Here is a 17891-nt window from a genome sequence, read left to right on the forward strand (position 1 = left end):
CCATTCTCCCCCCTTACCCTGGCCTCTGTCCCCCACAGGTGACCAGCAATGGCAGCATCGGGAGGGACCTGCCAGCGGAGACCCAGCCTCAGAACCCACCGGCCCAGCCGGCGCCCAATGCCTGGCAGGTCATCAAAGGTGTGCTGTTTAGGTGAGCAGACGGGACTTGGGTTTGTTCACCGAAAACTTTCAAATAAAAATAAGGAAGAAAGGAAAAATCAGCTGATCAGCTGAGGGTGGTGATCATTACTGTATGGTAGAGATGCTTTTTTTTTTTTTTTTTTATGATGGAATGTTTTCTAAACCTTTTTTTTACTCTGGTAAAACATACTGAAGTAGGGAGTCTCCCTGAACCTGTTCTGGTTTTGGGAGGGCTACCTGATTTGTAAAAAAATAAAAACACAAAAAATACTGAAGTAGTTTGCTAGGGCCCTTGTAACAAGTAATATAGACGGAGTAGCTTAAACAACTGAAATATGGAAATTCATTGTCTTAGAATTCTGAAGGCTGGAAGTCCAGGATCCAGCTGTGGGCAGGGGCAGTTTCTTTTGTGGCTTCTCTCCTGGGCTTGCAGAAGGCCGTCTTCTCCCTGTGTCTTCATGTGGTCTTTCCTCTGTGTGTGTCTGTGTCCTAAGCTCCTCTTATGGGGACATTAGTCATACTGGCTTAGTACCCACCATAATGACCTCACTGAACCCTACTTTTTTACAGACCCTATCTGGGCCGGGCACAGTGACTCACCCTCATAATCCCAGCATTTTGGGAGGCCAGGTTGGAAGGATCGCTTGAGCCCAGGAGTTTGAGACCAGCCTAGGCAACCCTGTCTCTACTAAAAATAAAAAAATCTGGCTGGGCACAGTGGCTCACACCTATAATCCCAGCACTTTGGGAGGCCGAGGCGGGTGGATCATGAGGTCAAGAGATCAAGACCATCCTGGCCAACATAGTGACATCCCATCTCTACTAAAAATACAAAAACTCCGGAGGCTGAGGCAGGAGAATGGCATGAACCCGGGAGGCGGAGCTTGCAGAGAGCTGAGATCGCGCCACTGCACTCCAGCCTGGGCAACAGAAAAAGACTCCGTCTCAAAAAAAATAAAAAATACAAAAAAAACCCACAAAAATTAGCTGGGCATGGTGGCACGTGCCTGTAGTCCCAGCTACTCAGGAGGCTGAGGGCAGGAGAATCGTTTAAATCCGGGAGGCAGAGGTTGCGGTGAGCTGAGATCGTGCCACTGCATTCCAGCCTGGGGACAGAGTGAGACTCCATCTCAAAAAAAAAAAAAGGCCAGGTATGGTGACACGTACCTGTAGTCTCAGCTACTCAAGAAGCTGAGGTAGGAGGATCACTTGAGCCTTGGAAATTTTTTTATTTTAATTTTATTTTTATTTTTTGAGACGGAGTCTCACTCTGTCGCCCAGGCTGGAGTGCAGTGGCACAATCTCGGCTCACTGCAAGCTCCGCCTCCCGGGTTCACGCCATTCTCCTGCCTCAGCCTCCCGAGTAGCTGGGACTACAGGCGCCCGCCACCACACCTGGCTAATTTTTTGTATTTTCAGTAGAGACGGGGTTTCACCGTGTTAGCCAGGATGGTCTCTATCTCCTGACCTCATGATCCGCCCACCTTGGCCTCCCAAAGTGCTGGGATTACAGGTGTGAGCCACCACACCCAGCCTATTTTTATTTTTGTAATGGAGTCTCACTCTGTTTCTCAGGCTGGAGCGCAGTGGTGCGATCTTGGCTCACTGCAACCTCCGCCTCCTGGGTTCAAGCGATTCTCCTGCCTCAGCCTCTTGAGCAGCTGGGATTAAGGTATGTGACACCATGCCCAGCTAATTTTGTATTTTTAGTAGAGATGGGGTTTCTCCATGTTGGTCAGGCTGGTCTCGAACTCCCAACCTCAGGCAATCTGCCCGCCTTGGCCTCCCAAAATGTCGGGATTACAGGCGTGAGCCACTGCACCCAGCGCCTGGCTAATTTTTGTATTTTTTTTTTTTTTTTTTAGTAGAGATGGGGTTTCACTATGTTGACTAGGCTGGTCTCGAACTCCTGACCTCATGATCCACCCGCCTCAGCCTCCCAAAGTGCTGGGATTGCAGGCGTGAGCCACTGCGCCCTGCCTGACCCTCAGAAGTTGAAGCTGCAGTGAGCCGAGATCACACCACTGTACTCCAGTCTGGGCAACAGAGTGAGACCTTATTGCAAAAAAAAGTTGGGAGGACCCTGTCTCTAAATCTAGTCGCGGTGGTGCTGAAGGTTAAGACTTTAACATATGAATTTTGGGAGACGTGATTCAGCCCACATCTGCACATAACATCAAATTTACCATTTTAACCTATGTTTTCATTTTAACTTTTTTTTTTTTTTTTTTTTTTTGAGACAGTGTCTCACTTTGTCACCCAGGCTGGAGTGCAGTAGCGCAATCTCGGCTCACTGCAGTCTCTGCCTCCTGGGTTCAAGCGATTCGCCTGCCTCAGCCACCCGAGTAGCTGGGACTACAGGCACCTGCCACCACACCTGGCTAATTTTTGTATTTTTAGTAGAGATGGGGTTTTGTCGTGTTGGCCAGGCTGGTCTAACTCCTGACCTCAGGTGATCCACCCGCCTCAGCCTCCTAAAGTCCTGGGATTATAGGCGTGAGCCACCACGCTTCGCCCATTTTAACCATTTTTAAGTATGTAGTCCTGTGGCATTAAGTACATCTCCACTGTTGTGCCCCTATCACCATTATCCATCCCGAGAATTTCCTCTTCCCAAACCGAAATTCCACACCCATCAGACACAAGCTCCCTATTTCTTCCTCCTTGCAGCACCTGGTAGCCACCTTTCTATTTCCTGTCTCTTTTTCACTACTCTAGTTAGCTCCTGTATGTGGAATCAGACAGCATTTCTCCTTCTGTGACTGCCTGGTGGTGACTCTTTTACCTGTGGGTTCACATGCTATTCCTGGGCAGTGGGACCCCAGGGCCTGTTTTTTCAAAGCCCAGCTTCTGTTTGAGGCCCTGGGGAGATGCTGGGTGGTAGCGGGGGAATATGCTTGGCACTGGGTTCTATCCTTCCTGCCTAGACCTGGTGACAGTCACCTTCTTTGCTCTGAGCCTTTGTTTACTCCTCTGCAACATAGATATTCCTTTTATTTTATTTTTTCTTTTTGGAGATGTATTTTAGCAAAATAAGAGACCACACCATGCAATTAGCAATCAGCTCCCCTACTTATGAGATAGAAGGAATTGCACAGCAGAGATGTTTACAACAATCATCCCGCCAGGTGCGGTGGCTCACACCTGTAATCCCAGCACTTTGGGAGACCAAGGCAGGTGGATCATGAGGTCAAGAGATTGAGACCATCCTGGCCAACATGGTGAAACCCCATCTCTACTAAAAATACAAAAATTAGCTGGGTGTGGTGGTGCACGCCTGTAGTCGCAGCTACTCGGGAGGCTGAGGCAGGAGAATCACTTGAACCTGGGAGGTGGAGGTTGCAGTGAGCCAAGATCGTGCCACTGCACTCAAGCCTGGTGACAGAGCAAGACTCAGTCTCAAAAAAAAATAAAATAAGAATAAAACAATCATGGCTGGGCACGGTGGTTCACGCCTGTAATCCCAGCACTTTGGGAGGCTGAGGTGGGCGGATCACGAGGTCAGGAGATCGAGACCATCCTGGCTAACATGGTGAAACCCCGTCTCTACTGAAACTGAAAATACAAAAAAATTAGCCAGGTGTGGTGGCAGGCGCCTGTAGTCCCAGCTACTTGGGAGGCTGAGGCAAGAGAATGGTGTGAACCCGGAAGGTGGAGCTTACAGTGAGCCCAGGTTGTGCCACTGCACTCCAGCCTGGGCGACAGAGCGAGACTCCGTCTCAAAAAATAAAACAAAAATAAAAAAATAAAACAATCATTCCCTTGGCTAGGATTCACGTGGCCATGGCCAGCTGCACAGGAGGCTGGGAAATGTGGTCTTTAATCTGGGAAACCGAGCACCCTGCTGGAAAGCAGGGCTCCTATTACTGAGGAAAAAGAGGAGAGTGGTTATGGGGGGCAGCTACTTGTCTCTTCCATAAAATCTTATTACTGGTTTTCCTTAACTTATAAATTATGAGTGTTTATTTTACAAAATTAAGTAGTTCAAACAATAGAGAAGAGTGAAAAGAAAAAGCTAATGAAAAAGTGTAATGTGGGCCAGGCGCGGTGGCTCACGCCTGTAATCCCAGCACTTTGGGAGGCTGAGGTGGGTGGATCACGAGGTTAGGAGATCGAGACCATCCTGGCTAACATGGTAAAACCGTGTCTCTACTAAAAATATAAAAAATTAGCCGGGCATGGTGGCGGGCGCCTATAGTCCCATCTACTCCGGAGGCTGAGGCAGGAGAATGGCATGAACCTGGGAGGCGGAGCTTGCAGTGAGCCGAGATCTCGCCACTGCACTCCAGCCTGGGTGACAGAGCGAGACACAGTCTCAGAAATAAAAAAAAAAAGTGTAATGTGTTGGTGGCCATCCCATAGGCACACACTTTTGTAGTTGGCCCTAAATGGGATTATATATAGATGCTCACAGACAGAGTTGTTTAAAATAGAGAAAAGTTAGGAGGCGGGGGCCAGGTAGTGTCAGATAGCGTGTAAGAGCACAGCCCTGCTGACATCTCAGTTCTGCCACCTCTGAGCTCTGTGGCCTGGTCAGGTTATCACCCTTCTTGAGCCTCATTTTCCACCTCACAGACAGGAATCTTGGCAATTAGCTCAGGGTGCATCAGAAGGATTCCAAGAGAATTCATGTCAACTGAGGGGTGCAGGAGCTGGCACACACTCAGACAGTGTTGGCCATGATTCCTTTTGTTGTTCAACGTGAAAAAAAAAAAGCCTGAGCAACACAGTAAGACCCCCATCTCTCTCTCTTTTTTTTGGGAGACGGAATCTCGCTCTGTCGCCCAGGCTGTAGTGCAGTGGCGTGATCTCGGCTCACTGCAAGCCCCGCCTCTAGGGTTCACGCCATTCTCCTGCCTCAGCCTCCCGAGTAGCTGGGACTACAGGTGCCCGCCACAGTGCCCGGCTAATTTTTTGTATTTTTAGTAGAGACGGGGTTTCACCGTGTTAGCCAGGATGGTCTCGATCTCCTGACCTCGCTATCCACGCACCTCGGGCTCCCAAAGTGCTGGGATTACAGGCGTGAGCCACTGCACCTATCCCGACCCCATCTCTGTAAAAAACTAAAAAATTAGCTGGGTGTGATGGCGCACACCTGTAGTCCCAGCAATTATTAGGGAGGCCAAAGAGGGAGGATCACTTGAGCCCAGGAGGTCAAGGCTGCAATGGGCCATGATGATACTACTGCACTCCAGCCTGGGCAACAGAGTGAGACTGTGTCTCAAACAAACAAAAACCTTAGGAAATATATAGTGAAACAGCGAAAAAAAAAGTTCATGAGGCCAGGTGCAGTGGCTCACGCCTGTAATCCCAGCACTTTGGGAGGCCAAGGTGGGTGGATCACCTGAGGTCGGGAGTTCCAGACCAGCCTGACCAACATGGAGAAACCCATCTCTGCTAAAAATACAAAATTAGCCGGGCGTGGTGGCTCATGCCTGTAATCCCAGCTACTCAGGAGGCTGAGGCAGGAGAATCGCTTGAACCCGGGAGGCAGAGGTTGCAGTGAGCCGAGATCATGCCATTTTACTCCAGCCTGGGCAACAAGAGCGAAACTCTGTCTCAGAAAAAAAAAAAAACAACAACAACTCATGATCCCTGATGTAGTCACTGATCACATTCTAGACTACAGCAGAACCGCTTGCCTGGTGTCCTCCAAGAGTGTCACACAGGACACTGAGAAACTGTGCAGGAAAGAAACCTCCCCTCTCTGTTAAGTTGCAAAACTGACGTGTGCCTCAAAAATTCCTGCCATGTGCCCTACGCTTCTCAGTCATGCGCCCCTGTCCCTTATTGTCTCCACTTCACCTCCCCTCCCCATGGCCACGTAAAGACTTCAGATTTTCTTATATATCACCTTCTTTTTTTTTATGCTGCAAGCAGCTCTGCATGAAAATTATTTTTATCTTTCCCTTCATTTTTACATAAGAGGTAGCCTGTTTTACACACTGTTCTGCTCCTTGATTTTTTTCATTAACAATATATCTTCGAAATCTTTCCACGTCAGTGCATAGGGAGCTTCCTTCAGAGAGACATTTTTAATACAAGTCACACTGTAGGCTAATTTCCTTTCTTAGAACTAGGCAGCATCAAACATCAGTTCGGGTGGGTGCTCGGCGACCATCTTGGCTGCAGTTCTTAAAATGGGATCCAGGGTTTGTTTTCAGGGGCCCATGAACTCCTTGTAGCTTGAAGCTGATTATGTGGGAATAGCCTTTCTAGATAGCGGGTGGCGTCTGTGTTTTTGAGCACATGTGGTTACCTGGAGTGGGAGGTGGAGCAGAAACTGGGTATATAAAGGAATGGGGTGGGAGGGAGAGTTTTGATTATACGTCTTTTCATATATTTAAAAATGTTCTGAACCTGTGACTGTAGAATACCTATTTGGGTGGGAGAAAGGATTTAATGTCTGTTTTCTTTGCTTACTCAAGTACATCAGGAAGCATTAGAAAGGTCCAGTCTTCTGCAGGCCTGGGTGCATGGATGAGGAGCTATGGCCATGAGCCCTCTGAGAGGGTCCACAGAACTGTGGGCATGTGGATACACACAGATATTCTTCAGGGGACTGGGGATCTGGAATCCAAAAAGGCCTGGCCTTGTTTTATACATGGGGACCTAGAAGCCCAGAGGGGTTAGGACCCCCACAGGCCACACACTAAGCCAGGGGCAGAGCTGCCTGGGGGCATCACTGCTCCTACACTCTCTCCTGGTGTGTTTACTTAAATGAGAGCCTCTGCTGGAGGCATCGGTATCCCCAGAGATTGCCAGGTCCAGACCTTCCCCAGACGTGCATATCAGGGACTTCATGGGGAGGTAGCAATGGTTCAGCTGGACCGTGGCCCCTGAGACCCTGGACCCCAGGGCCTTGTGGCTTCTACAGGCAGAGGCAAGTTCCTGTGCCTGATCAGGGCTCAGCAGGGAGGCACCCCACCCACACTAGAATTCACTCATAGTGTTTTTCCGCTCCAAAGTTTTTTGTATGCCTTTTTCCTATGATTAAAATAACAGTAATAGCTAACACTTCTCAGTCACTTATTGGGTATGCACCAGGCTCCATTCTGAGGTGTGTGTGTGTGTTTCAGATGTATGTACACACTATATAAACATATATATAATTCAATGTGTTTAATGCTTATAAACTACCCTATGAGAGTAAGCACTGTTATTATCCCCGTTTCAACCATTGAAGTTGACCACTGAGGTCACAGTAAGTAGCAGAGCTGGGCTTCAGATGAAGATACTGTAGTTTAGAGGCTGGACTCGTAACCTCTTCTGCTATATGGTTATCATACCTGTAATTAATAAGTACTTGAATCATTTAATCACATGGCTGCATGCAGCTGAGAAACCTCCATTAACACAGTACAGGTTCATTTCTCTCTGATATACCAGTCTGGATGGAGGCAGACTAGGATTCTGCAGTCTTCAGTGACCCAGACTCCTTGCTGTTTGTTCTACCATTGCTAGGTTTTTCCCTTTATCCTCATAGCCCAAGACAGCTGCTGAAGATCCAGCCATCACATCCACACTCCAGGCAACAGGAGAGAAGAATAAATCAAGAAGGAATATTTCTTCTCTTTAAGGACACTTTTTTTTTTTTTGAGATGGAGTCTTACTCTCACCCAGACTGGAGTCCAATGGCGTGATCTTGGCTCACTGCAAACTCCGCCTCCCAGGTTCAAACAATTCTTTTGCCTCCACCTCCCGAGTAGCTGGGATTACAGGCACCCGCCACCACACCCGGCTAATTTTTGTATTTTTAGTAGAGATGGGGTTTCACCATGTTGGCCAGGCTGGTCTCGAACTCCTGACCTCAAGTGTTGGCTTCCCAAAGTGCTGGGATTATAGGTGTAAGCCACCACGCCCAGCCTTGTTTTGGTTTTGGTATCTGTTGTTGCTGCTGATGCTCGCTCATAATGTCATTTCCTTTTGTGCCTGGCTTATCTCTATCTGTGTCCTAGTCATTATACTTGAAAAGTTATTTATAGGAATTTCAGGGCTAGGATGAGCATATTTTCCTACAGAGAGGATTGCCTTTGCTTCTGCCTGGGAACATTACCAAGTCCTAGGTTTCCTTGCACCAGGTTCAGGGCTTGAGCTGCCCTGCGTGACTCCTTATCCCACGAGTGGCCTTGCATACTTGGCCCTGCATACCTGGTGTGCAACTCCTGGGAATGGGTAGTCCACCTGGTTCCCTCCTCCTTAGGTGTGGAGCCTTACACCTTGCGGGGTCTTAGTTTCCTGTAGGGTAGGTCTCTGGTTACCTCATATGTTGTATGTGCCCTGGGCTAGCATTTCTTTTTTTTTTTTTTTTTTTTTTTTTGAGACAGGGTCTCACTCTGTCACCCAGGCTGGAGTGCAGTGGCATGATCGTGGTTCACTGCAGCCTCGACCTCCTGGGCTCAGGTGATTCTCCCACCTCAGCCTCCTGAGTAGCTGGGACTATAGGCATGGTGCGTTCTGCCATGCCTGGCTAATTTTTGTATTTTTTGTAGAAACTGTGTGTTGCCCAGGCTGGTCTTAAACTCCTGGGCTCAAGCAATCCACCTACCTCAGCCTCCCAGTGTGCTGGGGTTACAGGTGTGAGCCACCGCACCCAGCCTAGGCCAGCATTTTTGTCACCCACCAAAACACCTAGCAGATGTCCTCAGACACATGAAGAAGCTTATAGGGCTCCTTTACTTCTTCTTTTTTTTTTTTTTTCCCCTAGACCTGCAAATCCAAGATCCTTTACTTCTTTTTTTTTTTTTTTTTTTTTGAGATGGACTTTTTGCTCTTGTTGCCCAGGCTGGAGTGCAATGGCGCCATCTCGGTTCACTGCAACCTCCTTCTCCTGGGTTCAAGCAATTCTCCTGCCCCAACCTCCCGAATAGCTGGGATTACAGGCGCCTGCCACCACTCCTGGCTCATTTTTGTATTTTTAGTAGAGTCGGGGTTTCACCATGTTGGCCAGGCTGGTCTTGAACTCCTGACCTCAGGTGATCCACCTACCTCGGCTTCCCAAAGTGCTGGGATTACAGGCATGAGCCACCGCGCCCGGCTGATCCTTTACTACTTTAGGATTCCCACTTTCCCTTCAGTTTTTGCCCAAAGGTTTGGTAACCTACAGTCATGTCCATTCTTTAGAGCTGTCTATTTGTATATATTCATATGTAAACTTGATAAAAATTATATGCATGAGAACAAATATGAGAATATGTGAGCAGCATATATTCTCATTCTATCAATATGTATAATTACCAATATAAAATATATTGATATTTTCCTAGTGTATTAATTTTATCAAGCTTTTCCAATTTTTTCCAATGAGAGGGTTGGTCTGAATAATTAAGCCCACTGTTACTAAAATTGGAACTAACGTATCACTTACTATCTGCTTCTCCAAAAATTCTGCTGAAGTTCAGAAATGTTGCTCTTTCTACGCTTCTGTGCCTTCGGTTCTTTTCCTTTTCTTTTTTAAAAAATTTAATTAATTGATTGATTAATTTTTTTGAGACAAGCTCTCTATCTCCCAGGCTGGAGTGCAGTGGCGCAATCACGTCTCACTGCAGCCTTGACCTCCAGGGCTCAAGTGACTCTCTCACCTCAGTCCCCCAAGTAGCTGGGACTACAGGCATGGGCCACCATGCCCAGCTAGTTTTTATATTTTTTGTAGAGACGGGATTTCATCATGTTGCCCAGGCTGGTCTCGAACTTTTGAGCTCAAGCAATCCGCCTGCCTCAGCTTCCCAAAGTGCTGGGATTACAAGCATGAGCTGCTACACCTGACCCAATTATACTTTTTTTTTTTTTTTTTGAGATGGAGTCTCACTCTGTTGCAAGGCTGGAGTGCAGTGGCGCAATGTCGGCTCATTGCAACCTCCACCTCCCAGGTTCAAGTGATTCTCCTGCCTCAGCCTCCCGAGTAGATGGGACTAGAGGCGCGCACCACCAGACCCAGTTAATTTTTGTATTTTTAGTAGAGACAGGGTTTCACCATGTTGGCCATGATGATCTCGATCTCTTGACCTCGTGATTTGCCCACTTCGGCCTCCCAAAGTTACAGGCATGAGCCACTGTGCCTGGCCTCTATACTTTTTAAGTTATTTTAAAATGTGTAATTAAATTACTATTGACTAGAGTTGCCGTGTTTTGCTACCAAATACTAGATCTCATTCATTCTTTTTTTTTTTTTTTGAGATGGAGTCTCGCTCTGTCGCCCAGGCTGGAGTGCAGTGGCGCGATCTTGGCTCACTGCAACCTCCGCCTCCCAGGTTCACACCATTCTCCTGCCTCAGCCTCCGGAGTAGCTGGGACTGCAGGCGCCCGCCACCATGCCCAGCTAATTTTTTTGTATTTTTTAGTAGAGATGGGGTTTCACCGTGTTAGCCAGGATGGTCTCAATCTCCTGACCTCGTGATCTGCCCGCCTCGGCCTCCCAAAGTGCTGGGATTACAGGCATGAGCCACCACGCCCGGCCTCGTTCATTCTGTTTTTTTGTAGCCATTAACCATCCCCGGTTCTGTGCTTTTGAAGCGCTAGGATTCCAGATTCTTTCTTTTAAAAATTTTATGTTTATTATTTTTTCTTTATTTCTTTTTTCTTTTAATTCACCTATCTGCACACTGAAGGGGTTCCAGATTCTTAGTCTCCTCTCGGGGGATCCCAGGGGGCTGGATGGCAGGTTTCCCAGTCTGAGGTTTCAAGAGTCAGCCCCTGCAGCCCTGTGGTCACCAGGAGCTCCTGGAGGATTTAGAGTCAAGGGTCTGCATGCAGACCAGGGCAGTGCCAGCTACCCTCACACACTGGCAAACAGTGGCATCTGGGCTCCCTCCCCAGATGTGGTCTTTAGGGACATCTTATCTCCTTGCCAGCCCTGTGACTACCTTCTCAGGGCCTCCCTGACTTGGTCACTAGCCCCAGGTCAGGCGCCAGCATGTGCTAAGTCAGAAGGAAGTCACGCGGGTCCATGGCAGAGAGCCAAAGCTTGGGGACTCACCACCTTGCTGCTTCTCTCCTCAGGATCTTCATCATCTGGGCCATCAGCAGCTGGTTCCGCCGAGGGCCGGCCCCTCAGGACCAGACGGGCCCCGGAGGAGCCCCACGCGTCGCCAGCCGCAACCTGTTCCCCAAAGACACTTTAATGGTAACTGCCGGTGGTAGGGCAGACTTGGCAGGTGATGGGGTGTGGAGGGGTGGAATGTGGAGGAGTGATGTCAGCAGTCGGGACAGACCAGGTCCTTGCTCACTGGCAGGTCTAGGAAAACAGGTCCAGGGTTGAGGAACTCCAGGCCCATCCCCAGCACGTGAGACCTCTGTCACCTGGGTCCATCCCCAGCACATGAAACCTGTGTCACCCAAAAGAAAAAGCAAATTCATTTGGTTAAAATAGGTTAAATCAGGGTCTTTGGATGTTATATTTCAAAAGTATGTTCAGCCTTTCAGGGTTGCAGAGGGAGATGTGCAAGGGAGAGAGTGTGAGAGGTGGGGAGGGCAGGGACCAGCAGAGGCTGGCGGGAGGTGGGCCGGGAAGGAGAGGAGACCTGCACTTCCACAGTGGGCTTGGGCATGGGCAGGGCAGGGCTTCAGGAGCCTCCAGAGCAAAAGCATTTAGACCTGTCAGTCTAGGCTTTTCTGAGCAAACATGGGGGCTTGAGAAAGGAGGAAGTTCTTGTTGGGTCACAGTGGTTTTTTTTTTTTTTTTTTTTGAGATGGAGTCTCACTCTGTCACCCAGGCTAGAGTGCAGTGGCATAATCTTAGCTCACTGCAACCTCCGCCTCCTGGGCTCCAGTGATCCTCCTGCCTCAGCCTCACGAGTAGCTGGGATTACAGGCATGTGCCACCACGTCCAGCTAATTTTTTGTATTTTTAGTAGAGATGGGGTTTCACCTTTTTGGCCAGGCTGGTCTCGAACTCCTGACCTCAAGTGGTCTACCCACCTTGGCCTCCCAACGTGCTGGGATCACAGGCGTGAGCCACCGTGCCCGGTGGCTCACAGTGCTTTTGTAGCTCTGGACTGCTTTGTCCACTGCAGAGCTCTGACCAGGAAGGCCCAGCAGCCACGAGGGCAGGAGATCATTCAAGGAGCTCCTGCCCCTTCCTACCCTTAAATTCTAATTGGCAGGCTGGCCAGTCTCCAAGTGTTCTTTGTTCATTGACTTCACAGGCTCAGACCAGGACAAACATGGTGGTATGAGAAAAGAGAAAATATGTCCTCTCTGCTGCTCTTCCTCTCTCCTCTCCCCTGCCCTCCATAATTACTGTTCCTCTGAGTGTGCTGACCACTGCCATAGCTCTTTAGCCAGCCTGCAGAGGCTCTGAAGAGCAGGTCTGAGCTCTGTTCCCTTCCCGTCCCAACAGAACCTGCATGTGTACATCTCAGAGCACGAGCACTTTACAGACTTCAACGCCACGTCGGCACTCTTCTGGGAACAGCATGATCTTGTGTATGGCGACTGGACTAGCGGCGAGAACTCAGACGGCTGCTACGAGCACTTTGCTGAGCTTGACATCCCACAGGTGGGGGAAGCTCCTAGTTTCTGGCCCCATGGCTGCTTGACTGGCACTGAAGGACCTTTCCTCCAGTCCGCTCCTTGCTGAGAGCATGTGGAGTTCGGGCTCCAGGCTTGGCCCTTCCCTGGGCTCACATGGTCTGTGACCACAGGCCAGTCCCTGAGGTCTCTGGGCTTCACTTTCCCCTACCTGAAAAAGGTAGATAGGGGTGGAATTGGCCTGGGACCCTCCCAGCTACCTCTAAGGTTGTGCAGTCCTCGACTTTAAACCGGTGAAAGGTTAGTAATTGTCCTTGGGGATGTTTGCCTATCACCAATTTATCAGGCAGCCCCATTTCAAAATAATATTAGTTAATGTTGATTGAGCTAAGTGCAGGGTACTAAGCTAGGCTGACTCATGGAAACTTCCCGGCAACCCTGTGAAGCAGGAACTGTTATTATTCTCATTTAACATATGAGGAAACTGAGACAGAGAGAAGGAAAGTGATTTACCAAAGGCCACATCGCATGAGAGATTCAGACTCAGGCTCTATGGCTGTGGACTCTCGCAGCCCTAGGCTCAAATCCAGCCTCCTCCAGGAAGCCCTCCCTGACCCACAGAGCACTCAGGCATGGTTAAACACCCTCTCTGGGTTCTCACACCTGCTGGGCTTCCCCATCCCAACCCACTCTGGGGCCTCATTGGGACTCCTGCATGGCACTGTGAGCCTTGTGATAATAAGGCTGGGGCTGCCTAGATCACTTCCATGTCCCCAGCACTGCCCAATGTGGGGCTGGGTGCAGAATCAACAAGTATTGAACAAGTGAAAAGGACATCTCTCTCTGGGGCCTTCTTCGGCTGAGTCCAAGACAGCTGCCCTCATTCCTTTCTCCCCAGCAGGCCTTCTCAGCTTTGGGGTGGAGGGCACATTTCTGTTCTATTTCTGTCTGGGTGGCTAGAAGCAGAATGTGGACACAGTCATTCTCTTTTTTTTGTTTGTTTGTTTTGTTTTGTTTTGTTTTGAGACAGCGTCTCGCTCTGTCACCCAGTCTGGAGGGCAGTGGCGCAGCCTTGGCTCACTGCAACTTCGACCTCCCAGGTTCAAGCGATTCTCATGTGTCAGCCTCCTGAGTAGCTGGGACTAAGGCACACATGATCACACCCAGCTAATTTTTTTATTTTTTAGTAGAGACAAGGTTTCACTATGTTGGCCAGGCTGGCCTTGAACTCCTGACCTCAAGTGATCCACCTACCTTGGCCTCCCAAAGTGCTGGGATTACAGGCGTGAGACACCGCACCCAGCCATCATTCTTTTCTTTTTGAGATGGGGTCTTGCTCTGTTGCCTAGGCTGAAGTGCAGTGGTGCAATTACAGCTCACTGCAGCCTCAACCTCCTGGGCTCAAGCAATCCTTTCCCCTCAGCCTCCCAAGTAGCTGGGACAACAGGCATGCACCACCATGCCCAGCTAATTTTTTGTAGAGATGGGGTCTCAACATGTTTCCCAGGCTGGTCTCAAACTCCTCTGCTCAAGCGATCCTCTCACCTCAGGCTCCCAAAGTGCTGGAATTACAGGCATGAACCACCCCACCTGGCTAGACTTTCTGACCTGCACTGAGAGGTGACTCCCACAGAGACCTCAAGCCCAGCCCCCAGGCCTTGCCACGAGATCCAAGGAAGGACCAGGGCCTGGCAGGCCCAGCAGGGGGATCTGCTTCCAAGGGCTTGGATCTAAGTCGAAGCTTCAGGGTGGGGTCTGAGTGGACTTAAAAGGCAGGAGAGCTGGGCACAGTGGCATGTGCCTGTAGGCACAACTACTCAGGAGGCTGAGGTGGGAGAATGGCTAGAGCCCAGGAGTTTAAGACTGTAGTGTGCCATGATCGCAACTGCAAATAGCCAGTGCACTCCAGCCTGGGCAACACAGGAAGACCCCATCTCTAAAAAAGGTAGGAGAGTGAGGAGAACACAATGTGGCCAAGTGAATTTGAGCTCTGCTCAAGAATCAGAGAGGTTCAGTGCTCACCTTTGTCTCCACCCAGTGCCCCTGGACAACTTGCCTCCCTTCTCGAAGCCTCAGTTTCCTCATCTGGATCAAGTGAGAATAGTCGCCCTTCCCTGGGAGGCAAGGAGACTTGATGAGATAATGAGGAAGACTTGGGCAGAGAGGGGCCAGCTGGAGGTAGCAGGGAGTAGCACCCAGGAGCCCACAGACTGGGTTTCCATCTGCGTACTTGCCACACACTATGTGACCCCTTGGCATGAGCCCCGTTTGCCTCATCTGCAAAATGGGGTGGTAACATGACCCATTGCATAAGGTTGACATGTTACATGTGTGTTAACTCATTAGATTAGGAAGCTATTGTCTGAAGTGCCCAGGGCAGGGTCTGGCCCATAGTAGGAGCTCCATGTCGGCCAGCTGCTTCTTCCTGTTGAGTGAGCTTAAAGAGAGCTCGTTGACTGAGCTGTGTGCCAGTGCTCCAGGTAGTCCCTGCAGTGGTGCCCTCGGGTCAGTGCTGTGGGAACCTCGCCTCCTCTAGGTGGGGCCCTGAGGCTCAGAGAGAAGCTGAGCTCACACGGCCGTGGCAGGTAGAGTGGGCGTCTGAGTCTGTCTGACTCCAGCATTTACCTCTCTGCCACCCAGCTACACGCCCCACCCTGAGTACTCAGTAAATGGCCAGAGAGTTGAGGAGGAGGAAACTGCTGGGGATGGGTGCCAGGCAGGGCTTTAACGTTTCTCTCACCCCCGTTGCCCAGCCTGCCCACCTGACCTTCCGTCTTTTGCAGAGCGTCCAGCAGAACGGCTCCATCTACATCCACGTTTACTTCACCAAGAGTGGCTTCCACCCAGACCCCCGGCAGAAGGCCCTGTATCGCCGGCTTGCCACAGTCCATATGTCCCGGAGTAAGTCGCTCCCCTGCAGCCAGGACCCACTGTCCAGGGGGCCAGCATCCTGGGAGCCCCCAGGCTGATGTGGCGGACGAATCCCAAGTCCAGGAGGGCAGGCAGGAAGCCTGTGCTCAAAGAGGGTGGGATTGGCAGGGCAGGCTCAAGCCCCACCCAGCCTGAATGAGCCCTGTGGACACTAAGCAGGGAGACCCACGGAGGAAGGGAGACCCGTGGAGGCTCAGGGACCAGAGAGAAATTGGCCAGAGAAAGCAGCTGGAGACAGGGACTCTTGGAGAAGCGGAGACGTCCTTCACCAAGGGGGAAGGGCCAGGGTTGACTTGTGCACAGTAGGGGCCTGATAGAAGTAGATACTCAAAAATAATTTGTGGGCTGGGTGCAGTGGTTCATGCCTGTAATCCTAGCACTTTGGGAGACGAGGTGGGCAGATTGCTTGAGCCCAGGAGTTTGAGACCAGCCTGGGAAACATGGCAAAACCCTGTCTCTACCAAAAAAGATACAAAAACTAGCTGGGCGTGTGCCTGTAGTCCCAGCTGCTCAGGAGGCTGAGGTGGGAGGATCGCTTGAGCCCAGGAGGTGGAGGTTGCAGTGAGCCAGGATCATACCACTGCACTCCAGCCTGGGTGACAGACCAAGAACCTGTCTCAAAAAGATAGATAGAGGCCGGGCACAGTGGCTCACTGTAATCCCAGCACTTCGGGAGGCCAAGGCGGGTGGATCACAAGGTCAAGAGATAGAGAACATCCTGGCCAACACGGTGAAACCCCATCTCTACTAAAAATACAAAAATTAGCTGGGTGTAGTACCATGCGCCTGTAGTCCCAGCTACTCGGGAGGCTGAGGCAGGAGAATCGCTTGAATCCAGGAGGCGGAGGTTGCATTGAGCTAAGATCGCGCCATTGCACTCCAGCCTGGTGACAGAGCAAGACTCCGACTCAAAAAAAAAAAAAAAAATAGATAGATAGATAAAATTCAAAGAACAGTGTGGGCAACGTAGTGAGACTTCGTCGCTACAAAAAATAATAGCCAGGTATGGGGGTGAGCACCTGTGGTTCCAGCTACATGGGAGGCTGAGGTGGGAGGATCACTTGAACCTGGGAGGTTGAGGATGCAGTGAGCTGATTGCACTATGGCATTCCAGCCTGGGCGACAGAGCAAGTCCACGTCTCTGAAAAAACAATAGTAATAAAAAATAAGACTACCACTTCTACTCCCATGATAACTCATTAATCTATTAACCCACTAATCCATGAATGGGTTAATCAGTTCCTGAGGGGAGGGTCCTCATGACCCAGTCACCTCTTAAAAGCCTCATCTTTCAGTACTGGCACATTGGGGATTAAGTTTCACTGGGAGTGGGGAGTACTAGAGTACATCAGTAGTCCCAGCTACTTGGGAGGCTGAGGTGGGAGAATCCGCATGAGTTTTGGCCAGGACAAACATTCAAACCATAGCATTGTCCATCCTCTTGTTTTCGGGAGGTTAATAATTGTTGTCATCTTTCTGCTTGCCTGGCTCTTTTTTTTTTTTTTTGAGACAGGGTCTCACTATGTCGCCCAGGCTGGAGTGCAGTGGACTATCTCAGCTCACCACAATTTCCACCTCCCAAGTTCAAGCGATTCTCCCACCTTAGCCTCCAAAATAGCTGGGACTACAGGCACACGCCAGTACGCCCGGGTAGTTTTTGTATTTTTAGTAGAGACGGGGTTTCGCCATGTTGGCCAGGCTGGTCTCAAACTCCTGACCTCAAGTGATCCATCCGCCTCGGCCTCCCAAAGTGCTGGGATTACAGATGTGAGCCGCCACACCCAGCCTTGCTTGGTTCTGTGTGACCTTTTTCCCTGAGTCCTCTGTCTCCTGATGGGCAGCAGTAGAAATCTCTTGCTGTATCTGTTTGAGCGGGTCTGGAGAATGGCTTCCTCAGAAAGCCCCCCATTCTTCTAACGGGAGTTCTGTGTACTCCACCTAGCTTTCACTTTATTGAGGACTATTCCAGACATTCCCTGTGGATTTGGTTAAGATCCATCTGGCTGGTTTTGAGTGGCGCAGCAACAGACGGAATTCTATTTGTATGAGTTAGGTCTTATCTACTTTTTTTAGTATAAAAATATCCTGAAGAATGGTAATTTTTTTTATCACCTATACTGGATGAAATGAAAAGTTGACTCTGTGTGGGTCCCTAGAAATGACTTGGAAAGGTCTTCTGGAGTTAGTTGAGCCCCTTTCTGAGTGAGTGTGTCTGCAGAATGTTCTGCGTTGGTATGTCCCACCCGGCTGACGTCCATGTGGTGAGATCTTTGGAGAACCGGGCAGAAGTGGCTTGAGGGCATGTGAACTACAGGGTTGGTCTCACAGATGTTTCCCTGCAGGGGGATACA

At 49.8% G+C, this 17891-nt stretch overlaps 1 protein-coding gene across 4 annotated transcripts in view; it reads left to right on the plus strand.

Moving 5' to 3' along the window:
* The window catches only part of CLPTM1 (CLPTM1 regulator of GABA type A receptor forward trafficking), a 38809-nt gene that overhangs the window by 7298 nt on the left and 13620 nt on the right, over positions 1-17891 (plus strand). For all 4 annotated transcript variants that reach the window (XM_054540684.2, XM_063719573.1, XM_024236896.2 and 1 more), the window contains exons 2-5: positions 39-151; positions 11140-11263; positions 12479-12637; positions 15393-15510. In XM_054540684.2, coding sequence (XP_054396659.1) covers positions 39-151; positions 11140-11263; positions 12479-12637; positions 15393-15510 — 514 coding nt within the window. The remainder of the gene's footprint in view (positions 1-38; positions 152-11139; positions 11264-12478; positions 12638-15392; positions 15511-17891) is intronic.

This window comes from Pongo abelii, chromosome 20, assembly GCF_028885655.2.
Source record: "Pongo abelii isolate AG06213 chromosome 20, NHGRI_mPonAbe1-v2.0_pri, whole genome shotgun sequence".
In the NCBI taxonomy this organism is placed as follows: Eukaryota; Metazoa; Chordata; class Mammalia; order Primates; family Hominidae; genus Pongo; species Pongo abelii.